Source organism: Patiria miniata, unplaced genomic scaffold (assembly GCF_015706575.1).
Source record: "Patiria miniata isolate m_02_andy unplaced genomic scaffold, ASM1570657v1 HiC_scaffold_29, whole genome shotgun sequence".
NCBI classification, from domain to species: Eukaryota; Metazoa; Echinodermata; class Asteroidea; order Valvatida; family Asterinidae; genus Patiria; species Patiria miniata.
This window is the reverse complement of record NW_024037068.1, coordinates 7,674,011-7,700,023: the sequence shown is the minus strand read 5'-3', so window position 1 is coordinate 7,700,023 and position 26,013 is coordinate 7,674,011. Positions and strand designations below refer to the sequence as shown.

General features: G+C 42.0%; 1 protein-coding gene across 2 annotated transcripts; it reads right to left on the bottom strand.

The window, feature by feature from the left end:
- Window positions 1–323: 323 nt before the first annotated feature.
- LOC119735624 lies at window positions 324–21,479 on the bottom strand. 2 transcript variants are annotated; one of them, XM_038209407.1, is made up of 6 exons: window positions 21,350–21,479; window positions 19,173–19,269; window positions 13,778–13,915; window positions 7,045–7,167; window positions 4,342–4,611; window positions 324–938 (listed from the first exon to the last, which is right to left on the bottom strand). In XM_038209407.1, the coding sequence occupies exons 2-6, from the start codon at window positions 19,228–19,230 to the stop codon at window positions 730–732; spliced, it is 798 nt and encodes a 265-aa protein (XP_038065335.1). In that variant the 5' UTR covers window positions 19,231–19,269; window positions 21,350–21,479; the 3' UTR covers window positions 324–729. The 2 variants fall into 2 exon arrangements, with proteins under 2 accessions (XP_038065335.1, XP_038065336.1); XM_038209408.1 differs by having other exon boundaries at window positions 21,432–21,456.
- Between the last annotated feature and the right edge of the window lie 4,534 nt (window positions 21,480–26,013).

The window sequence follows — 26,013 nt, the reverse complement described above, 5'->3', positions numbered from 1 at the left end:
CGGAATTCACGTGTGCAGAGCCACAGTCGAACATCTGATATATCCTAACACGCAAATTGTATGCGACCCTGTGTGCACCAGCCAATCGGAGTGGACTTTAGAAACTGGGACATCATTTCGATTTGAAATGTGGACTAAGCTGTTGATTGGTCAATTTTAGATGCCATGTTTTTGTAATACAACAATGGGTGACATCATTTCGATTCGAAATGTGGACTAAGCTGTTGATTGGCCAATTTTAGATGCCATGTTTTTGTAATACAACAATGGGTGACATCATTTCGATTCGAAATGTGGACTAAGCTGTTGATTGGTCAATTTTAGATGCCATGTTTTTGTAATACAACAATGGGTGACATCATTTCGATTCGAAATGTGGACTAAGCTGTTGATTGGTCAATTTCAAATGCCATGTTTTTGTGATACAACAATGGGTGACCGAAGAAATGGTCAGAGTCTGGAGGTTAAGAAGCAGACTTTTTTTGCATAAGTAATCGCCGAATCTGCTCACATATCATAGACCAGACTAGTGCTTTAGTAGGCTGTAACCATTTACCTACAAATCCATGCCTCAAACCATGTTATATTTGTACAATAACAGCCCACTGACACGGTTTACAAATGGCCTTCCCCTGAAGAAAAACAAATTGGAATGCATGATCATCACTTGGTCAGGTGGCTCTTTTGTTTAATTTGTATCAAAAATGTTCATACTTGCACATCCCCTACCTAATCTGAATATGGAGGCGGCTCCTCAGTTGGTGTAGTGGGGCCACCCTGGCTATTGGGCAGCAGGGATTCACAATACGGGGGTGGCGTGAACATCTGCGGTAGCGGAGGGGGCGCAGCGCCAACCGTGTCCACGTAGACGATGTTGGCCGGGGTAACCAGGTGGGCTTGGTCGCTGGTGAACTCGCTGGGTACAGTGACCGAGTTGCCTGTACAGAGAATGAAGAACAGCAAGTTATATGGAGGGCGGAGTCGTTGGTCAAGTCAATCACAGAAGTCAAACCACACAGCCTGATACACACATACTGAAATTTGTATCCTTGTGGAGACAAATCTTTGTTCTCGTGTACTAAAGTTTTCAAGTTTGAAAGTACAGTTTCAAAATGCTCTTATTTTAACCAGAATTAATTTTCTTGGCTGAAATTCGGACTTAATATCCCTTTTCTAAAACTCCACCATTTGCAAACAGATCACCATACATGTACATGTACATGTACCTTGGAAATTCCTAGTTTTCAAGTAAAATCCATATATATCTATTTTGTGAAAACCTTGTGGAGACAAGGTTCTATAGAAATTGCCCTGTGAAGATGTATACAATATTCTGTTCCGTACTGTGTGCATGTCCCCAGTGGGCACGGTGTATCAGATCACACATATACATGTACCTGTTGGGAAGACCTTTGTTTCCCTTCTTTTGTTCTCCTTTGTTCTCAATGAAATCTCAAACTCCATAGTGTTTCCCTTATGGGGCAGATAGATTTCTAAAGACTTGCTTTTGGGGTCTATATTGTGTTTCCTACCCAGAAGGAACCCTGTACATGTCCAAGCTTAGGGTCATGTTACAAGTAATAAGGGATGAACAGTATCAGAGAAACGCCTTGATTGTCAAAGTTCATTTCAATAGCTTGTCATTTGCTATGAGATCGGATGACTTGTGGTGGCCTTGTGTTGGACTGGCAAGGATTTGACTACATGGACATCCAAGACTGTTGGTCTTGAAACTTTGTACATTGTACTTTCCTGTTCCATAAAGTACATTCCTTTTATGAATATGGGACATACCTAGTTTGGAACCCAGTTGGTGCAATTCACAATACGGCACCTTACATGGCATTTGTCTTGGATTGGATAGGCTGCTGCTTTCCAACTAAGGGTTATTTTTATTTTAGGGGGAGTCAGGTTGGTGTAGGGGTACTTCCACCTGTCCGCTGCGGTGACCCGGGTTCGAATCCCGCCTGGGCCAATATGTGGATTGGGTTTTCAGTCCCTACATGATTCCGTGGGTTTCCCTCAGAATACTCTTCAGGGCTTTTGCTCCCACCTCTAAAACTGTAATTTCTTCACACTGTCTTCTCTTTACTGGGCCCCATGGGAGACCAGTGGATTCCACTGAATGGGCTACCCAGTTAAAATAAGAAATGAATAAATGTTGTAATACAGTTTGTTGTAAGAGTGATTACCAGTCATTACACATAAACATCTATTGGCACACTGTATCATTCAATGTTTGCACGCAAAAACACTCGTACATGTACAAATGCTTTCAGAAGAGCTAACTTGCTATCTTAGTCATGGGCATAGGAAATGCTCTATTAAACTCTTCAGAGTTTCTGTCCTGTAGCCCAAGATGAATGCCATTTGAAAATTCCTAACAGATTTCTAATTTTCCCCATACCAGTGCACTGCAAAATTAGGCACAACTTTATTCGCAATGAACTCACTGAAAAAGTAGGATATCATCTGCAAGGTTCAGAACGAACTCCTTTGAATCTACCAACAACGAAGTTATCTGCATCGTGTAAAAGCTGATAACTTCATGATGACACGATGATTCCATGGAATCGTTTAGAATCCTGCCACTGATAACCGATGCAATGAGCCCATTGAGGATGAACATGTCCTTAATAATGTTGTGCAAACCTGAACTGAAACCGATAAACGACCTACATAACCCAAAATCGACTTCGGGTCGGCTCAGTTTTTCCATCATTTCAGTCGGGTCAGGTTGGTTTCGCGTTTGCGATTTTAGGGTCAGGTCATTTCAGTTAAGAAAAAAACCCCTGAAATAAACAGAAAAAAACACCCAAAAAAAATTAAACAGTTTGCAAATTAATGCAGTGCAATATTATTGCAGAGTTAGTGTGCCCACTACGACCAGTGGCGTCACCAGACTTTTCAATCTGGGGGGGCACAGGGGGGGCACCAGCATTTGATGGGGGGCACTTAGGTGGATACGGATCGCCGTCCTGGGGGAGGGGTCTAAGGGGAGGGGGTGCGCCCCTCCCCTTTGGAAAATTTTCGTATACGGAGGATGGGCTAGATGCAAAATGGTGCCACATTTGATGCTAAATTCGATCTGAAGATATCTCCAGAAATTGCTATTTTTGAGGTAATGATTTTAACAACGCGCAAAATTTTGCAGAGGATAGGGGGGCACCAGCATTTGATGGGGGGGCACTTAGGTGGATACGGATCGCCGTCCTGGGGGAGGGGTCTAAGGGGAGGGGGGTACCCCCCTCCCCTTTGGAAAATTTTCGCATACGGAGGATGGGCTAGATGCAAAATGGTGCCACATTTGATGCTAAATTCGATCTGAAGATATCTCCAGAAATTGCTTTTTTTGAGGTAATGATTTTAACAACGCGCAGAATTTTGCAGAGGATAGGGGGGGCACCATTTGATGCTAAATTCGATCTGAAGATATCTCCAGAAATTGCTTTTTTTGAGGTAATGATTTTAACAACGCGCAGAATTTTGCAGAGGATAGGGGGGGCACCAGCATTTGATGGGGGGGCACTCGGGGGGGCACTAGGTTTTCCAGGGGGGGCACGTGCCCCCCCTGGCCCCCCCTTGGCGACGCCACTGACTACGACCAACGTCAACCCACTGGGTGAACGTGCAGTCTACACTGCACAATCTATAAAGTGTAGGCCAACTATTAGGTAACATTACGCGTCTTCAGGAAATAGTACGGTATGATTCTTTACAAAGTTGCCCATGCCAGATATTTGGGCTTTTTCCAGGTCAGTTCGGTTTCGAATTTGATTTCGCAAAACGCACAATTTTCCAGTCAACTTCTGATATACAGCCTAATACCCCAAACATGCCAAATACTGATGCGCAAGAGTAATTTCAACAAAACCGTTATGATATTTCCTGCCGAAACCTGATATGTTTCAATACTCCGGGGTGTGCACTGGGACGTAAATTGTACAACACAATAGGCTGTGTGCAACGGCCAATTCAAGATCAACACACGATCTGCCTCCACAGACTTCACAGACTGTGTGTGTGTGTGTGTGCACAAAAGGCACACAGGATTAGTATGTTTAGAGGTCACCCGGAGGAGAGTCGAGCCAATCTTGACGTCTTAACCCCTTAGCCGTGCCTGTGTAAAAAAAAAACAGCCAGTGCGTCATATCACGTCCTCCGACACGAACTAGTTAATAAATTAATAAAATGAAAAGTAAAGCATATAAACAGCTGCCATACTGTTATTTGTTATATAACGTTTCATAATCACGGGAATTTTTCACATTTTTCAAATGGATACATCGCGTTTTGGAAATAAACTCTGCGACTCAGGAAAAAAAGGATCACCCCACTCACTGTTGGAGCTCCTGACGACAACTCGGTGCTGCCTGTAGCGCATCCTGCGTGCGATCATCACCGCAATCACCGTGACTTTGAAGAAGACGACCAGCACGACGGCCATCGTGATCCAGGTGTAGCTGCCCATGCCGCTGCTGTTGGCGTTGAAGAGATCGTCGTGCTTGTGGAAGTCGTTATCGTCAAAGTCAAAGTGAAAGGGCTTCATGGTGGGGATGTTGAAGTCGTCAGCGTCCACGTTGGGGTTGAACTGACTATCAAAGCTCCCATCTAAAAATAATGAATATTTCAAACAAACCGCAACTGATTAGGTGTGTTACAACCGACTGTCATTCTGGTGCTCTACCAACTAAGCTACCCAGTAGTTGGTACTACTCGGTACTTGGTACTTGGTTGGTTCTTCTCCTAAGGACTTCCACAAGGGAGTATAACCAGGAGGCCAGAAACACTGGGGCAAACCCCTTCTCTTAGCGATAACTGTTACTGGGTTCTTTTACATTTGTTAGGCCTTTAAAAAAACACATGGGACCTCCGGCTTAACGTTCCATCTGAAGGAAGAAGCAATAATGGTTAAGTGCCTTGCTTAAGGGCACAAGTGTCCGCGCCCGGGCTCCAACCCACGCCACTGTTGCCTCTGAAACACCAGAGAATGAGTCCGGTGCTCTTAACTGCTAGGCCATGACACTCCACCGCTAGGCCATGGCACTAGATGTAGTTCCACATTTTGTCAATGTCTTTCTTCAAGGGGCACTAGTCAGAAGCCGTAAACCCGTCTATGCCATGTACCAAGCGATCACACCTTCAGTCACGTTAGCAACGTTTAACGAACTTAAATGCATAACCCTCAAGGAAAGCTATCAATATCGAAAACTGTACGTCACAGATCTATATTATGGCTCAAATGGACAACAATGTGCATACCATGTCAAACGTGTATCCCGAGGCAATCTTGTCAGTGTTTTTAATAAACAGATCAGAATTTAACCTTGAACAGTTGATAAAATTAGACACAAAATTGATACAGGTTAGCTTTTTGAATTTAATGATTTATTTCTTGCTGTCGTTTTATCTTTGCCGCAGCCCCATAATTTCTGACTCTCCAGCCTGGCTACTTAACCCTACCACTGCCAGACACAACACAGTGAATCAGGTGAAAAAGTCTGGTGCACTTTGATGCATTCTTTCATCTGATTTAAAGCCAGAGTCCATCATTTGCAGCCATCCGAAAAGTAACTGGCGTAATTATTGTTGAAAAAGCCATCCCCCTCGGGCATTCCCGGCCTCGCTCGGTTGCTGACAGATAGTTATGGCCTCGCTCCCTGCGTGCTCATCTGTCATCTGTGCCAAATACCGCAAAGCGTTTGTGTATTTACACGGCCTCCAGCGCGTACTGGTTAACACAGGCACCTATTCAACAAGGAAATACGACAGAAGCTGTTCTTTTCCAAACTCTTTACAAATGTCATGGAACGGATCTCTGCAAACATTGCCGTACGGGAAACATCACGTGCGCGTACTGGTTCGTGTGGGTAAAGTCCAAACTACGCAATACTAATATTTTTTTTCTCTCGAATGTTCAAGAACCCATAGCATCTTCGCATGAGCATCAGGCATGGCGCCTGGCATGGGCACCTACATTCAAATCTCCCTCCTACTTTTTAACTCGACATTCACCAGATAGTTTTTATCCCTACGCTTGTGGTGGATTTTATTTCATTCAAATGCCCTAGATAAGTAGTCTATGTTACAGGAATGTCATGGGTCTATGATATGTGAGCAGATTCGCTGATTAATTAGGCAAGACCCTGTCTCTTGACCTCCTAGATTTTGACCAATCAGTGGGCGCTTTCTATATCGGGTCTTCGTCATTCACCCGTTGCGCGTCATAGACAATGGATTAAAAAGCTCTGCGTCACCGGCTATGTATGTCATGTTACTCGATAACGCGCCCGGCTGTTGTTGGATTACAAAACACTGCATTCGAATTGACCAACCAAACGTTTAGTCCTGATTTGGGAATGAATGACGTCACGATTTAGTAAAGTCGACTCCGATTGGCTGAGGTGCGAGATCGCATAAATCTGCATGCTTAGACAGGAGATGTTAGACAGGAGTCCGGGCTCCGTGGATAATGGGTGATACTCAGACTACTAGATAAGTGGCTGTAAGCTGTCTGTTTTAATAACTCAGTTATTCCATACCCAACTCTACTCAGCCCAGCCCCTCCCTACACTACCCTACCCTGTTCCAATGTTTTTCCCTCATCCTCTCTTTCCATGCTACCCCCCCCTTTCCCTTCTCACCCCCCTACCCATCAATCATACCCTGTCCTATACATTTTGTACATTGCCAGACCCAGCTTTTTCCATCCTGTCCCGTCTTATTTCCTCATTTTCTTCCCTAATCACCGGACAGCCCGAAATCCTACTTTACTGCTCCTAGAGTTTTTATGATTGTATAGTTGTAACTGTGTTTTTGTTGATGTACATGTTATGATATATTTTGGCTTTGTCATGTTTTTGTGTACCGGTATTTTTTAAATTATTGTATGTATACATATTTTAAATTGTACACTGGGAAATCAATTTTCATGTAATTTTGAGCTTGAAAATAAAGAAATCTAATCTAATCTAATCTACTAGTGGTCTCCCCCAACTCTCCCCCTGTAGCCGTTGAGGAACTACTTGTGGATTTGTGATGTACCTGGATTTAACCATGGGGCCACGGTTTCTGCAGACCACTCATCAATCTTCCACGACTCGTCGAATGGCATGCTGGTGCCTTGGTTGAACACTCCGTAATCGGGCAACACCTTCTTCAACATCTCTGCAAATGAAGAGATTATAGAAATTATTGTTTAATTCTGGTCATAAACCAAGTTTTCCTCAAAAGCCCCTAGGCTCTGTAGTCCTGGCCCAAGATGCTAAAGATTGATAGTGGATCGTGTATAATATCTAACGGCATGATTAGACGAGCGCGCCGTCTTGGGAATCCTGTAGTAGCCATTTCACTTTTTTTTTTCCTTAATTTCTTCCTAGGCTTTCCTACGGAACCAAACAGTGATCCCGAAATGATTTTTTAGTCAGTCACATGCGCAACAGTGAACGTTTAGTGCTGAACGCTAAGGCAAAAAAAAAAAGTCTCCGGTTTCTGGTATGGAGCTTGCCCCAAAAAAGGTGCGGCGACGCGGCTTTTTTTTTTTTTTTACCTGTTTTTTTTTTTTTTGGGGGGGGGGCTTCAAATGTTGGCTGATGACTGCAAATGGTGCCCGACTAAACTTAGTGCAAATATATGGGAGTCCAGAGAGGCCACATAAAGCTTATTCTCGATCATAACCCCATCTAAAAAAACACGTTAAAATTGTGCAGCAGCAGGATTCCAGTCAAACCAGTGAGTTTGGCGGTTTTGAGACATCATCTTGTATTGAAAAAAAAAACGTTTTCATTTTGCCGACGCGCATGGCTACGGCGACGCGCGCGCATACCAGAAACCGGAGACTTTTTTTTTTGGCCTAAGCCTTTTTTTTTTAAAGATTATAGTCTTCGCGCTACGGTTGTAAACAAACATGTAAGCACTACAAGCTGTGATCAAGCATTGCAAATTGCAACGCTACATGTACCCTTGTAGGAGCCACTTTCGGTATCAAGCTGCCGTTTTGTTTGAAGATAATACAGGGTCTAATTTACATAAAAACGGCCACACCTCCATCACTGCAAGATTCCCAAGAGGTTAGTGCCAAAAAGTAAATAACAAGTGCAAGGGCGCTCTACAACAATGCAACCATCACTATTGGTGACTGACGTCTTGGGTCAAGACTATAGGCACTGTAGCTGGTAAGCCTGAAGAAAACTGTATAGAGAAGACAATGAAGAGATTGTTTTGTTGTTTGAGTGAACCTAAAGTCCACTACAGTCCCTAACGTACCTCACGATACGCCGGACGTTCAGATAGTCGCCGTGGAAGAAAATGGGTTTTAAAACCGTTCAGGAATGTGCCCGTTGGTGGACTTGACGACCGGTTAAAGATCCAGTAATGTCAAACCCGGCACGAGGGGATAGGTAGTTCAAAGACACAGAGAGCACACAGAGAGGAAACAATAAGAACTCAAAATGCACGCGATATACTCACAGTTCTGTGGTTATAATTTATTACATTTCGATACTATTTTAAAATTATTCAGCTAAGGGAATTCCGGTTGTCTTGAAGAAACAAAGGTACCAAATTGAGTTTTTAGTAATATTATAATTTATACTTGAAGGAACAAAAGTACTAACTGGAATTTTTAGAAATATTATAATCTATACAATATTTTACAAATTACCAACAAGGTTAGGAATGTTAAAAATTGTATTCACTTGGAGGTTAGCAGATATGGTTTGAGTATATCATGAGCCTATAATTTTTACAGTTTTTACAGATAAAACTTGAAGGCTGAGTTTCAAAGAAAATTATACAATACTGTTTACAATTATAATGTCTAATGAGGTTATCGACTGTTTTTAATCGATACGAATCAATCGTTTATAACTATTTATAATAAAATTCGGTGTAATTTTTGATTTAATACAAAAGAAGGTTGTATGTGTTTAAAGGCGTGTGGTAAATTATAGGAAAAGTGTGAAAACAATAACGGATATAAATGAATTAAACAAACTTTATTTGGGTAGAGGTAACACCATACCATGTTTCACGTAGTGAGCTGCTACCCGTAATTTAGTTGAAAGTTTAAATTTAATGAGTGAAGGCGATCTTTTTCATAGTGAATTACATTCGGGTATAGGAATGGCTGTCGAAGGATATTTTTTTGCTTTTATAGAAGGAATGACGCGCCCACAAACTAGTGGCTGCTGTAAGATATTTTTTAGAAGGAATTACGCGTCCACAAACCTGTGGCTATTGAAGGATATTTTTTAGAAGGAATTACACGCCCACAAACCTGTGGCTCTTGAAGGATATTTTTAAGAAGGAATTACGCGCCCACAACCTGTGGCTATTGAAGGATATTTTTTAAGAAGGAATTACACGCCCACAAACCTGTGGCTATTGAAGGATATTTTTTAGAAGGAATTACACGCCCACAAACCTGTGGCTCTTGAAGGATATTTTTAAGAAGGAATTACGCGCCCACAACCTGTGGCTATTGAAGGATATTTTTTAAGAAGGAATTACACGCCCACAAACCTGTGGCTCTTGAAGGATATTTTTAGAAGGAATTACACGCCCACAAACCTGTGGCTCTTGAAGGATATTTTTAAGAAGGAATTACGCGCCCACAACCTGTGGCTATTGAAGGATATTTTTTAAGAAGGAATTACACGCCCACAAACCTGTGGCTATTGAAGGATATTTTTTAGAAGGAATTACACGCCCACAAACCTGTGGCTCTTGAAGGATATTTTTAAGAAGGAATTACGCGCCCACAACCTGTGGCTATTGAAGGATATTTTTTAAGAAGGAATTACACGCCCACAAACCTGTGGCTATTGAAGGATATTTTTTAGAAGGAATTACACGCCCACAACCTGTGGCTATTGAAGGATATTTTTTAAGAAGGAATTACACGCCCACAAACCTGTGGCTAATAAAGGATATTTTTTAGAGAAAATTACGCGCCCACAAACCTGTGGCTCTTTAAGGATATTTTTTAGAAGGAATTACACGCCCACAAACCTGTGGCTCTTGAAGAATATTTTTTAAGAAGGAATTACACGCCCACAACCTGTGGCTATTGAAGGATATTTTTTAAGAAGGAATTACACGCCCACAAACCTGTGGCTATTGAAGGATATTTTTAAGAAGGAATTACGCGCCCACAACCTGTGGCTATTGAAGGATATTTTTTAAGAAGGAATTACACGCCCACAAACCTGTGGCTCTTGAAGGATATTTTTAAGAAGGAATTACGCGCCCACAACCTGTGGCTATTGAAGGATATTTTTTAAGAAGGAATTACACGCCCACAAACCTGTGGCTATTGAAGGATATTTTTTTAGAAGGAATTACACGCCCACAAACCTGTGGCTCTTGAAGGATATTTTTAAGAAGGAATTACGCGCCCACAACCTGTGGCTATTGAAGGATATTTTTTAAGAAGGAATTACACGCCCACAAACCTGTGGCTATTGAAGGATATTTTTTAGAAGGAATTACACGCCCACAAACCTGTGGCTCTTGAAGGATATTTTTAAGAAGGAATTACGCGCCCACAAACCTGTGGCTAATAAAGGATATTTTTTAGAAGGAATTACGCGCCCACAAACCTGTGGCTCTTTAAGGATATTTTTTAGAAGGAATTACGCGCCCACAAACCTGTGGCTCTTGAAGGATATTTTTTAGAAGGAATTACACGCCCACAAACCTGTGGCTCTTGAAGGATATTTTTTAGAAGGAATTACACGCCCACAAACCTGTGGCTCTTGAAGGATATTTTTAAGAAGGAATTACGCGCCCACAACCTGTTGCTATTGAAGGATATTTTTTAAGAAGGAATTACACGCCCACAAACCTGTGGCTATTGAAGGATATTTTTTAGAAGGAATTACACGCCCACAAACCTGTGGCTCTTGAAGGATATTTTTAAGAAGGAATTACGCGCCCACAAACCTGTGGCTAATAAAGGATATTTTTTAGAAGGATTTACGCGCCCACAAACCTGTGGCTCTTTAAGGATATTTTTTAGAAGGAATTACACGCCCACAAACCTGTGGCTCTTGAAGGATATTTTTTAAGAAGGAATTACACGCCCACAAACCTGTGGCTCTTGAAGGATATTTTTAAGAAGGAATTACGCGCCCACAACCTGTGGCTATTGAAGGATATTTTTTTAAGAAGGAATTACACGCCCACAAACCTGTGGCTATTGAAGGATATTTTTTAGAAGGAATTACACGCCCACAAACCTGTGGCTCTTGAAGGATATTTTTAAGAAGGAATTACACGCCCACAAACCTGTGGCTCTTGAAGGATATTTTTAAGAAGGAATTACGCGCCCACAACCTGTGGCTATTGAAGGATATTTTTAAGAAGGAATTACACGCCCACAAACCTGTGGCTATTGAAGGATATTTTTAAGAAGGAATTACGCGCCCACAACCTGTGGCTATTGAAGGATATTTTTAAGAAGGAATTACACGCCCACAAACCTGTGGCTCTTGAAGGATATTTTTAAGAAGGAATTACGCGCCCACAACCTGTGGCTATTGAAGGATATTTTTTAAGAAGGAATTACACGCCCACAAACCTGTGGCTATTGAAGGATATTTTTTAGAAGGAATTACGCGCCCACAACCTGTGGCTCTTGAAGGATATTTTTTAGAAGGAATTACGCGCCCACAAACCTGTGGCTATTGAAGGATATTTTTTAAGAAGGAATTACGCACCCACAAACCTGTGGCTATTGAAGGATATTTTTAAGAAGGAATTACGCGCCCACAACCTGTGGCTATTGAAGGATATTTTTAAGAAGGAATTACGCGCCCACAACCTGTGGCTATTGAAGGATATTTTTAAGAAGGAATTACACGCCCACAAACCTGTGGCTATTGAAGGATATTTTTAAGAAGGAATTACACGCCCACAAACCTGTGGCTCTTGAAGGATATTTTTAAGAAGGAATTACGCGCCCACAACCTGTGGCTATTGAAGGATATTTTTTAAGAAGGAATTACACGCCCACAAACCTGTGGCTATTGAAGGATATTTTTTAGAAGGAATTACGCGCCCACAACCGTGGCTCTTGAAGGATATTTTTTAGAAGTAAAACCCCAGAAGAATATTCTGTCGGAAACCCATGGAAACAGGTCAGGAGCAATAGGCCTCACCCTACGAACACGTACATGTAGATCTGGGCCAGTGTTGGAGATCGAGGCCGGTTTAGAGGCCAATTTTCATGGCCTCGGCCTTGTGCAATGCCTTGGCCTCAGAGCCTTAACTAGCCAGCGGGCATTTTCACTAGCCCACATGTTTTATTTTTGCTAGAGTGTCTCATAAACAACAAAGTGCATACATGTAAAACATGTATCCCGACACAATCTTGTAAGTGTTTTTAATAAACAGATCAGAATTTACCCCTGAACAGTTAATAATAGACACAAATTGATACAGGTTAGCTTTCTGAATTTTATGATTTATTTCTTCCTGTCTTTTTATCTTTGCCGCAGCCCCAACATTTCTGACTCTCCAGCCAGGCTACTTAACCCTACCACTGCCAGACACAACACAGTGAATCAGGTGGAAAAGTCTGGTACACTTTGATGCATTCTTTCATCTGATTTAAAGCCAGAGTCCATCATTTGCAGCCATCCGAAAAGTAACTGGTGTACATGTAATTATTGTTGAAAAACATACTTGGTTGAAAGATAGTAAGGGGACTAAACTCCCTGTGAAATTATTCTTTCTGGCAAGCTGTCATTTTGAAGTAAACAACAAAAGAAGGCCTTTCCAAGGGTGCGTCTTAAGACACACCGTAGGAAAATTTAAACTAGTAGTTCGTTTTGTTATTTGGCGAAGCGTGCGCAAGCATTGGCACGTCGCACACGCGCATGCGGTTTGCTATACATTTGTAATTCGTCGGATCAGTGCGCGACATCGCGCATAGCTGCAACCCGCTCAGTAAGAACGTGTCTCGGACGCTGAATTCAGGCCCAATTCAAAACATGATTCAGCAACTTTTGATTTGAAATTGAGGCTAGAATGCTGTTTTTCTCGGAATATACAGCTGAAGCTGAGCTGAAACTTCATCAGGTTAGTTGTTCAGTATCCTTCATTGGATTTTGAACACTTGTGTTGCTTCAAACGAACAAAATGCACAAATTACAAATGATGGACTATATCTTTAATGAGAGCTTGTCCTATTGAATAATGTCACAGTTGCATCGTGCTGCATTCGGTGACCACACACTCTGAGACTGTTTTGGCCTTGAGACTTTTGGCCTGATGGATCTTGCTGCACTGGGCAGGCTTGTCACTTAGACAAATGTTGCATGTTGCTGTGTTCGGCAGGGTTTCTAGCCAAAACAGCCTGGAGGGTTAGTGTTAAGGAATAATTTGACTTGTCCGCCGCCGTTTTGACAAGCATTTGGCTAGCTGGCTACCGTTAAAGTCGAACCTCGCTACTACCTGTGTCTGATTATATAGTCGGCAAAGCATCCGGGGGGCAACATCACACCAACTTGATGTATACACATCCTTCCCGCCAGAAACACCGGGGCGAACCCCTTCTCGTAGCGATATTGGGTTCTTTCACGTGCGTTAGGCCTTTTACAACACACGGGACCTACGGCTTTGCGTCCCATCCGAAGGACGAAGCAAGAATGGTTAAGTGCCTTGCTTAAGTGTCCGCGCCCGGGCTCGAACCCACGTCACTGTTGCCTCTGAAACACCAGAACATGAGTCCGGTGCTACTATACATGTATAACTGTATCTGTGTGATACTCACCCAATCTTTCTTGCAGTGAGAGAACAGTCGGCGTGGAGCTTGATGGTTTGGCTTTGTAGCTCGCTGAAGGTTTCACTTTGGCAGGAGTACTTGAAGTTGTCACTGCGGTAGCCTGAGCCACATGAATTGTTACTAAAGCTGTGTAAATAATGGACAGTTATCAGCGTATATATCTAGGATCAGTTGCATTTATCCAAGAGAAACCTACCAAATTATTATCGAAGGCTTACTTGGATTAACCTAACTCACTTTGACTAAGCTCTCTTGCCCAGAAGCAGCCCGATTCCTCCAATATCCCCGATGGCAAAGAGTAAAAAACTCTAAGCATCTGAATCCTTCAAAATCATTCACTTTTTGTCGCTGGAGGTCTCTGCCTGGATCCTCCAAAATCCTCCACTGGGTTTTCTGGCATGTTATAATCGGATTTCAATGCACTTATCAGTTCATTAGCCTGCACCTGATTTCACGAAGCGCTGCAACACGTCACAACCCAGGTTGCTACGTGTAAGACGTCGCAACTCGTGACGCGTCATATGATCCATTTCACGGAACTTGCGATGTGTTGAACGCGTTGTAATTTCCTTGACAATGGCTTAAAACATGTCTCAAGTAACAACGTGTCTAGTGGTCATCGCAAAATAAGAACCATCCTTTTTGTAGCCAGTTTTATGCCATAAAAAAAATATATAAACGAGACTATAATTTCAAGACAACATATGTAAAGTTGTACATAGAAAATGCCTGGAATAATTATGAATTAGTCTGGAGTATTGCAGTTGAAATTTCAACATGTTCAAAGTAGCTTTGCAGTCCACCAAGAGGTTTTTTATCCTTTAAAATTACGGTACATCACACGTCCGCCATTTTGTTTTACGTTTTTAAACCTTTTGCGAGAGGAGATCCAACGAATCTGCATTCTTTGTTGAATAATTATCAGTCGCCTATTTACTATACGCCGAACATGCTGAATATAAAAAAGTCACTGATTTGTGCTATAATTTAAAATACACCATCGACGCAACGCACACAAGTTTACGACGTGCTTTGTGAAATGGATCATAGGACACGTCGCAGCTGCGACGCATCAGAGCGATACATTGTAAGTTACAATGATTTTGATGAAATCGGGTGCAGATGTACTTCCTCGCGTCATGCCTGTACATGCTGCTGTCATCCTGTATTAAGGATTGGCAATGCCAAGGCCCTAAAAAGTTGGAATAAAGAGGTACCGGTATGTACAAATGTATGCTGGATGCATCCTGCTCAAGTAACAGCCTATAAATCCTCCAATACATTTTTTGCAAAAGCAACCAGAGCATCTACATTGTATCCACCAATTTCATCCAGCATCAGTTGGGGCCTGCTAACCTGGATCCTCTATTATCCTCCAGAGGTAAATGCCCTCAATCCTGCAATATCCTCCAGCGCTTTGATTTTCAAATGACCTCAATGCCTTTGAAATCCTCCATTAGGCAAAGAGAATTTCCGAGGAATTGGGAAGGTTAGGGTTCAAATTAGGTTTTGCCCTTCACAGACGTACGTATGCATAAACACTGTATACTCAGTTACCTCCTGACTGAGTTGGAAAGTATCACTCGGGTGGGACTCGAACCCACGACCTCCTGTTTTCTAGTGCAGATGTCTCACCACTCGACCACCGAGCTAACGGGATCAGTTGGCTGGTTCCAATCAGATGTATAGCAGCGGGTACTGCATTAACTTTTCATAAGATGGAATTTTGCGTTGCAGGTGATGTAAATCAAATTACATGTAGGTTTTGCCCTTCACCGACATACAGTATACTCAGTGTGTTAGGTTTAACGATTGTACTGGTACTTTATGTACATGTGATTAAAGGGATATACAACATTTGCAAACATCGAAAAATAAAACTACCAAGTTTTTAAGAAATACCTTATTAGGATGTTGGTAAATGAGAGTCTAAAGCATCCTGTAAAATTATGAAAGTCATTTTCAAGAAAATGGTATTTTTGTATACATTTCCAACGGTGGTCGGCCGACCACCGTTGGAAAAACCTAACTATATATTGATCAGTATATCAACTACTGCTCCAAATTTATCTTTTTTCAGTCCAAACTTTGTTTGGTATTGGTTACATGTTCATGAACGGGTGCAGGCCAGCTAGACTGGTTCCCTTACAAACAACATGTACCTTACAATTTTCTGGCAACTATAAATTGATCCATTTCATCTTTAGTGGAGTCAGGGAACCAGACTACTTGAACAATTTTGTTTTTCTTGGTTTTTCCAGCATTTTCGAACATAAAACTTCAAACATGTCAGTGTAACAATATTTGATATATTATACTAACCCCTCAAACATGTCAAATACTCCATTTCTGAAAATTACAGCAAAAGCCAACATGGCCAATGATGTACCGGTACATTCCCTTTAAACCACGTTGGCGAACTAGTTAACTCGGCTTTGTCTCAGAAACTTGTTTGGTAACCCTGTCAATTCCTCAGGAGTTAATATCAACTACATGTACATGTACACACCAGCAAACAGTGACATGAATTGTGAACAGTGACTTGACTGTGATTGCCTAAGACCTCATCGTGAAATTGACTGCCCGTTATTCTCCATTCCATCTGCGTTCTGGACGATCAGTCTGCAGTTGTTAAGGAGGGCGAGAATCTGCAGACTGGACGGGTGTTTGCGCTCAAGCATGGCGAGTTTAATGAGCTAGACCAGCCATGCAGCGCTTTTGTTATCTCAATGATGCAATGAATTTAAGCATGAGTTACTACATGTAGATACCTCATGAAAACCAACGGCTGGTACGCAGAAAAGACAACTAACTTGACAACAGCTCTGTTTGATGGATCTGTCTACAAACAAAATATAAAAATTCTTCAGTCTTTTGCTAGCTCTACTGAGTGGAGCGCTGGAAATTTGGTACCCTCCGTACGGTACTAGCGCTCCACCGAGTAGGCATATTCTGACGACACCGTCATATCACTGAAACACGGTCATACATTTTTTGCATACAAATGAGAAAGACAGTTACCCTGGATACACGACATTCCATAACAACCCTTAAAGGGAATCATCTGCTTTTGCCGTTAAGTTTCAGAAATGGATGGTTTTGGGGAATTAGTAGTACTTTACAGCAAATATTGTTTCACTGACTTTTTTGAAGTTTTGTGTTCGTAGATGCTGGAAAAACCAAGAAAAACAATCGTATTCCTGTAGTCTGGTTCCCTGACCCCACTTAAAATGAAACAGAGCCATTTAAAGACTACGTTGGGGAATTGTGAAGTCAGGGGACCAGTCTAGTTGGCTTGCACCCTTTCACGGACATTTAACCAATTGCAAACAAAATGTAGACTGAATAAATTTGGTAAATTAGGGGCAGAAATTGAAGAAAAAAAAGTCGGGTTTTTCCAACGCTGGTCGGCCGACCAGCATTGGAAATTGATATAAAATACCACTTTTCTTGAAAATGACAGCACACCAGGTGCAATGATTTTACGGAATGACTTTGACTGTCATTCACCAACAGTCCAGTAAGGTATTTCATGATAATTTGGTAGTCTTGTTTTTTTGATGGTTCCAAATGTTGTATATTCCCTTTAAATTGTTCAAAACAAGCGGTAATTCCAAAAAAAAAAAAAAAAATCTGATAAACTTACCACTCACAATTATATGTGTCTGCCGAGTTGTGCCATCCATTTCATTGCTAATTGATCGAGTGCGTATGTGATGTCACTACCGAAAAAAAACACACCAAGTTGCACTGAGTCAACCACTGTTTCATGAAGTGATATGTGCCCTGCACTGTATGACAGTATGGCTTTTTGGCGCTTTTGACAGCACAAACTGTGATATGGCGTGGGGCACATATCAGTACACGAAACAGTCATTGATTCAGCACGACTTGATTTTCTTCGATAGTGACGTCACACTAGGTTTGATCAACCAGCAATGAAATGGCTGGCACAACTCCTCAAACACAGGAGTCGCATGTGTAACTGTGAGCAGTAAGTTTATCAGAATATTTTGGTGTTTTTTTTCTTCAAAAGTACCACTTTTTGGGAACTATTTGAGGGGTCTTACGGAATTACATGATTGTGTACACAAATGTACACTGTTGATCCATCCAGGGTAACTGTCTTTCTCATTTGTATTCTCTTAACCTTGGCCTAGCGGTTAAGAACACCGGACTCACGTTCTGGTGTTTCAGAGGCAACAGTGACGTGGGTTCCAGCCCACCGGCGGACACTTGTGCTCATAAGCAAGGCACTTAACCATTATTGCTTCGTCCTTCGGATGGGACATTAAGCCGTAGGTCCCGTGTGTTGTATAAATGCAAGTAAAAAAGAACCCAGTAAACACTTATCGCTAAGAGAACGGGTTTGCCCCGGTGTTTCTGGCCTCCTGTATAAACTCCCACGTGGAGTATTTAGGAGAAGAACCAACCAAGAACCAAGAACCAATTTTTTTTTTTTTTTTGGGGGGGGCCTTTTGTCCTCGAGGGAATGCCAAAAAAGGCAATCAGTGATTTGATGGTGTTGTCAGAGTATGCCTATTTGGTGGAGTGCTAGTAAGGAGGGTATTCATGTTCCAGTGCTCTGCTCATGTACAGGTAGTCTTTTTCAGTCCTCATCCACTTCATGAGCAACATGATAAATTACTATACCTCATATACATGTATATTCATGATCGAAAGCCGAAAGTTCACTGGTCAATTCACCATCGCGTGCCAGATGTTATTCTTGCTGTTTACCAAACGCGCGCGCGAGGATTCACGCACATAGTAAATACGCATGCGTAGTAGACTGTCGCATGGGTTACCCGTGCGACAGTCTACTACGCATGCGCTTTACAGAGCAATCGAGGAACTGTCGCACGGGTGCAGTACGCACGCGCGAACATCGCACAGGAGAGATGCATGGTTGCATGGTTCGCGTAAATGTTAATTTCCAGAGCTCAATGATGCCGTACTGGAGAAAATGTATAGACCGTGTAAAGATGTCTCCTGTACAAAAGAAAGTTGTACACATTGCAAACAACTGTATTTACAACTGTCACTGTAGTAACTGTATTATATTGCAAACGAACCGAACTAGTAATTTAAGTTGAATCTTTTGATGAGCTGTACAAGTTTCCCCAAATTTTGTTTTAGGTGCATAATAACAAAACAAAATTCGGCAACTGAATTTGTATGAGGTATAGTAAAACAAATATAACATGGTTTATTTTGGGTTGACAGTCGATATTAGCTCCCCTCGGTATTGGAAGTTGACAAACTAGTTCCCTCGGCTTCGCCTCGGGAACTAGTTTGTCAACTTCCAATACCTCGGGGAGCGAATATCGACTGTCCACCCTCAAACCATGTTATATTTGTATACTAGGAACTGTCAACTCACCAAATACACTGGATGCCAACATCACTGCATCTATACTTGGAGCATGTAGCCGCCCCATCTTACGTATGACCTTGCTTCACTTGTGTATAGTCAGATTCTGATGCAGGGGGGAAAAACGCACGACTAGTATCAAGATTTTTGATCAATGTTCATTTACTTACAAGCTGTCTAGCGCGCTACGCAGCTGAGCGACATCAATGGTAGAAGGCGCTATTGACAAGACAAACCAAATCCATCTTGGCGAATCGGGCAGACCGACCTAGAAAATTCTAAGCATACATGTACCTCACACGCGCGCACTACCGTACCATTCAAGAATAACGGAGCGTGGGCTGTGCATAATGTTAACTGGGTGCATACCTACATATGTACTTTTACGTTCCCCAATACCGGTATGGTTAACTTTGCGCACGACACAATCATTATGGTGGCCCTGAAGGGACATCACACATCTAGATTTCTGCGCAGATTTCTGCGACATCGCAGAAATGTGCGATAAAATCACAGAAATCTGTACAGAAATCTCGATGTGTGATGTCCCTTCAGGGCTAGTCCGAGTAACTAGGACTCTACGAATCGCCTTTTTTAACATGTTTAACATTTTGGACATTAATTGTCGGGCGAGTCCCACATACATACATGTAGGTACAAAGCCGTATTGCATTACGTATTGCATTTTATTTACCAAGTGCTGCCTTTTTCAGATGTCTAATTTTTGTGAAATTTCATGTTGAAATTTTGATACGCAAATGTGTGCAAATGAATCTGGAAATTTCACGAAAAATAGACATCTGAAAAAGCCAGCACTTTCTGATTACCCTATAAAGAGGGTGAGTATGCTTCTAAAGCAAAAAAACCTACAAACTAATCCTAAATGTGAAAATCAAAATTTGGCAAAGTGCGACACGTGTTTGTACATGTGAATGTGTGGCCTATGTTTACGGAGGTAGTCCAGTAAATAGGCCACATTTAATGGGGCAATCCTAGAAATAGTTCTTGGGCCAGGGGCCAACGGTTCTCTGGTTCCAACTAGCTCTACTGAGTGGAGCGTTGAATTACGGGTACCCCTCCATACAAACGCTCCACCGATTTGCCATACTTTGGTAGCACCATACACGATCATCATGACGGTATGCATTTTGTGCATGCCCTCGCGAGGACAAGGCCCAAAAAAACTGATAAAGAAAATACAAATGAGGAAGACAGTAACCCTGGATAGATCCACACATTCATGACATTCCATATGACCCCTCAAATTGTTTCAAACAACCGGTAATTTTGAAAAAAGAACAAAATAGTCTGAACTTACCGCTCACAATTAAATGTGTCTGCCGAGTTGCACAGTCTATTTCACTGACATGACTGATGCATAATTCATTGCGCGCGTGTGTGACGTCACTATTGAAGAAAAACAAGTCGCGCTTAATCAATGACTGTTTCATGTACTGATATGTGCCCCGCACCAAAAACCCACAGTCAGACGGCGCGGGGCACATATGACTACATAAAACAGCTATTGAGTAAGCGCAACTTGTTTTTCTTCAATAGTGACGTCACACACGCGCGCAATGAATTATGCATCAGTCATGTCAGTGAAATAGACTGTGCAACTCGGCAGACACATTTAATTGTGAGCGGTAAGTTCAGACTATTTTGTTCTTTTTTCAAAATTACCGGTTGTTTGAAACAATTTGAGGGGTCATATGGAAATTGGAATGTCATGAATGTGTGGATCTATCCAGGGTTACTGTCTTCCTCATTTGTATTTTCTTTATCAGTTTTTTTGGGCCTTGTCCTCGCGAGGGCATGCACAAAATGCATACCGTCATGACGACCGTGTATGGTGCTACCAAAGTATGGCAAATCGGTGGAGCGTTTGTATGGAGGGGTACCCGTAATTCAATGCTCCACTCAGTAGAGCTAGGTTCCAACATGTCCAACAGCCAAAGATCATGACTTTGAGTACCATTAGTTCATGGTACCACCCGGTTCCGCAAGGACAGCAGTTAATAATCGCGTTATATACGGCCGGCTGCCGTAACGATAGCCTCAGTCTGTCCGAAAACTGGGCGACAAAACAAAACGATTTTATGAAGAAGGGTGTACAAAATTCCAACATTCCAAATGTGTTCCAATATCAATGAACATTTCCCTCCAAATGTGTTCAATATACTTACAAAATATCACGTTCCAAACAGAAGAAAACCGTCTAAAATTTACAAAAGCGATTGTTCAACATGTTCACAGTTCAGCACTCACTAGTTTCAGTTTCACTGTGTAGGTAGCTAGCTACATGTATACAAAAAAAATGACGTAGGACGTACGTAGAAAAAAATACCGTGGGCCAATGGGCCGTTTTCTAAACTACGGCTTGCGTTAGGCACCGCTCTTGCTCCATTATGCAGGTTGGCAATGGGGCTGGACCCAGATACGCAGGTCGAAGCCGGAGTTTGAAAAACGGGGGTTTCTGTGGAATAACAACGTGACGTCATCGGCCAAGATATCCGGATACAGCCATCAATAAATTAGACATTTTGTGGCTAACAAGGGCGGATCCAGAACACAATTTTTTTGGGGGGGGGGCCAAAAAAATTTCTGGACCCCCCAAAAAGTGGGTCAAAAAAATTACAGCGTGGGGTTCGGGGCCCGCTTAAGGGCCCCGAAAAAAAATTGGATTCTAGATGCTCTGTGGTGCGATCTGAGGCAATTTCTGACCACTTTAACCAATGTTTTTTTTGAGGAAAAGATGGTGGTGTACTCATTGCCTGAGTGCCTTTATTGCGATGTCACAAAAAAAAAAAAAAAATGGTCTCGTTTTTTTTTTGGGGGGGGGGCATGGCTCCCTTTGCCCCCCCCCCCCCCCCCCCCCGGATCCGCCCTTGGTGGCTAATCGCTTTAATTCCCGTGTTCGGGCACGGAATTGTTGAAGAAATGACATATCTGGATTTTGCAAAACAAGAGCTTTCCAATGATATATATAGCATTAGGGTTACTGAGTTTAGTAACAGAAATAAGACTGCCAACTTACCAGTTGCAAAACTAAATTGAGAAAATTGCATTTGAAAACCTTGCTGTGGTAATACTATGAACGAACAGTCATCAAATATAACGGTATGAAAAATGGTCTTAAAGATGATTCATTGAACACAAAAATGGAGGAAGTTAAAGCAAGATATACAGATTTAAGTTTAAATGAAAACACAAAAAAATCAACCACACCTTTTAATCAAAATGCAGTTTCCGTGGTGACATGTAAAGATATGTTTGTTCCGGATTATTCTGAAATGGATTTACACTCTTTACACATTTTCTTTAAGCGAAGGAAAATAAATAGTCCGATTTATATTGTTGACGAACCCTTGAACAGGATACACGACTGCATACATATTCATTTTAATGTGTAATTGCAGCATACTATTACATTAAGCTCAGGAAAATTCATGTAGTTCCAATTCATTAATTGTTTTTTTCCCCATTAATTGTTCTTTCAGGCGGAGCACAGATTAGATTCTGACAATTTCATTTCATTATAGCTCATATTTATGCAATTTGTATTTGTCATAAAAGTTCATTTACCCAGAACAGCACTGTGTGGTCCATTATTATGACGTTAGCAATTCCAGGTCTGATCGAGAAATACAAATGGCAAGTTAAGCTGAACGCTGGAATTTGAACTGATTCTTGGAAATGCACCACGAAAATTGTTTAATTCTTCGAATATTTATTCCATGTGGTTGCCTTGGATGTGTTCAGGAATGTTCAGTGTTATGTATCTGGCAATCCTCAGGTGACTCGTTAGAGTTGAGAGAAAACAAGGAAGGAAATTCAAGTCTAAGAAGCAAGAAAGGGATAAGATCTTAATCAAAATTAACACAAATAATTTGAGAGTAAGGTCTTGGCAAATTGAAAATGTAATAACATTTGAATGAGTTAAACACCGTCCAGCTTAATCCAGGTACTGGTATTTTTAGCGTTTAGGGATTTTAGTGTTTAGGGATGTCGGTGTAGTGGAAGGAAGTCGTGAAGTAGGTTGTCAAGGGCACAGGAGACCCATATAGACTGACTTAGGCATGAGAACATGCGTACAAATGTACATATGTAGGTGAACACTGAATTGAGTGGCAGAGAATAGGGCGCCAGATGTCACTGATAGACATACCAATATCTTGGGAAGTGGTTGTCCTCGGTTTACCTGAATGAAGCAGGTTGCGCATACTCTTCAGTATCTCCAGGCAACCGTAGGTCTCTTGCCTCCGATTGGGAAGGTTTAAGATCACTATACGACTTTCTGATGGTCTTAGAAGTAGAACTGGGGAGGTCACTACCAGCCTCGTCGATGTACACTTTGTTACATTGGCATACAATTCTGAAGACTCCTAGTGTTAACGTTTGGTCTTGCTGGTTCTTGTGAGATTGCCGCAGTTTGTCAATTTTAGGGTTCTATATAAAAACTTGGATGCCATGCTAGTAGAGGATGCGTCGAGTGTTTCGGAAATACAACTCAAATTCTCTCGAAGGGGTGATGGAACTGTATAGTTGTCTTAAACAATGGGCCTTTTATTTATAGGAGAACCTTTGGCAGCAGAGAAGGCGTATATTATCTAACCCATGCTGCCATATGGTGATGGTGTCATCACATGATTATGATGAAGCCAAACATGTCGTCTGTGTTCTGCCTTGGTGATGGTTGTTTGCTGAAATTATTCTGGGACTATATAGGCCAGACTAATGGAATACATGAATGACATCCCATGGAGCTAGATTATGCAAGACACAGGGTAAGCTGAATACAATATGGGGCGTCAGTGGAGTCCTTGTGAGTCTTTGATGATAGCACAGGTCAGTTGGCGCTGAGTGTATAGGTAAAGAGAGAAATGACTCGATAGCTGACTACTATGACGTCGTTTGGCTGGATGGTTAGGTCCGAGGTGAAGATGGCAAACTGATGTGGTGTTTGGTGTTGTTAACTAGGGGATGCAGAATTTATGTGAGGTGTCTAGCTGTCTTGTACGTGTGTTCCCCCTTTGAGGCCATGATGGGGCGCAGTGGAACATCCGGCTTGTGCATCATCATTTGTCTGAAGAAGATTGGGCATTTCGAGCTGGTGGGTGGGAGCAGTCTGTACAGGGAGACGTTACCAGACCCCTGGATTATAAAGAATTTGCCTTGAAGTCGCTTTTAAATGGACAATAAGGGTCTTTGCAAAGGGGATGGTAGGAACCAACGTCAAGGATAGCCCACTCCTTGCTGTTAAAGTTCGCATTTGACAAAAGTGGTGCTGCCCTTATCACCTTACAGGATGTGATTGGACTTTTGTGATTTTGACAAAGTGAGGCGATGACTGCACATGCTTTTGTTCGTAGATTTTGGGGTGCCTGGCTTGTGTTTCCCGAGGAATTGGTGAATCTGCAGGTGGACCTCGTTGATGCTTGATGCACTGGATGATCTCTTTGACTGTGACGATTGGAGAAATGGGGCAAAGTTAACCTACCAGAACGTTAATCTCGTGAGTAGACAATAATATGTAACTTTGCTGTCTTGGGAGTGGAAGTGGGGGTTTAGGTGGTATGGGTATGAGGATAAAATGATCCTGTAGTCAGGCATTCAGGTTGCGAGTAGGGGACACTGATCTTGGCCCCATTGCCTGAGCATCTTGAGGACAGTCATGACAGTGGTACGTAAATTGTGTCGAATGGGCATGAGAATATAGATCATATAATAGCCTGGCAATTGTGGTTTGTGTGTCCAGGGAGCTAGGATATACCAAAGTGTGGTTAGTATGGTGTGGGCACAGAGATATAAAAGATCCCGTTGACAGCTAGATATCCCTGGTTGAATTAGGTTGGGTGTACTAGAGACAAGCCCAAGGATCCCAGATCAGCCCTCCCCAACACACACAACATTGCGTCCCCTATGCCAAAGCCCAATAGTTCCATTACCCTGCCTTACTTTAGGTTGAATTTCCCATACATTCAAAGTGTCTTCCAAAAGCATGGTATTCGAGTTTTCATAAAGCACCCAAGAAAATTCACAACCTGCTGCAATCTCACAAGAACCAACAAGACCAAACGTTCAGACTAGGAGTTTACTACTACTTCTCAGTTGCACAAGGCGATGTGATAGTCAAAGTGGTCTCCAACCTGCCCAACAGGAAACAAGAGATCAACAGTTACGGGGAGATTCTGAACAGTATGATCTACCTGCTTTATCCAGGTAAGCCGAGGACAACCATAGGTCTATGCCAGGAAGCAGATAAGAGCAATGTCTTTGATGAACTTTACGACAATACCCAGCAGGGGGTAATTATAAGAAGTGTGTACGTGCGTTACAGAACCAAAAAGGGAGTGCAACCTCTGTGAGATTTCTGATACAATGTTCCAAATCCTGTATGTCAGAGCTATCGACCAGACTAAATTAACACTTCAGACGCAGATATTTTGTACAAGTATGTCTTAGTCGAATACTCTCACACTTAATACTACTGGTAGCAGATGAACTGGCACTACTTTCCATGTAGCATCCAGAGTGACCATCGAAATCTACAACCACGACACGGTACCTCAAGATATCGGTTTCTCCATCAGTGACATCTGGAACCCTATCCTCTCCAGACAATGCCATGGGTCACATATAATGTACATACAACTTTGTTCCCAGACCTTCTATGCTTCCGTCATCCTACATAACAGATCTTTGGGTGTTGGAATCCCTCTGGATCCTGACGAAGAGTTGAACATACTGTCCTAAACCTTTAGTTTCCCCTGGTTCTTTTCAGATCCTCAAAAACTAAAAAAGGCATTATACATATTCTTTTGAAAGAGAAAAAAAATGAACCACATTG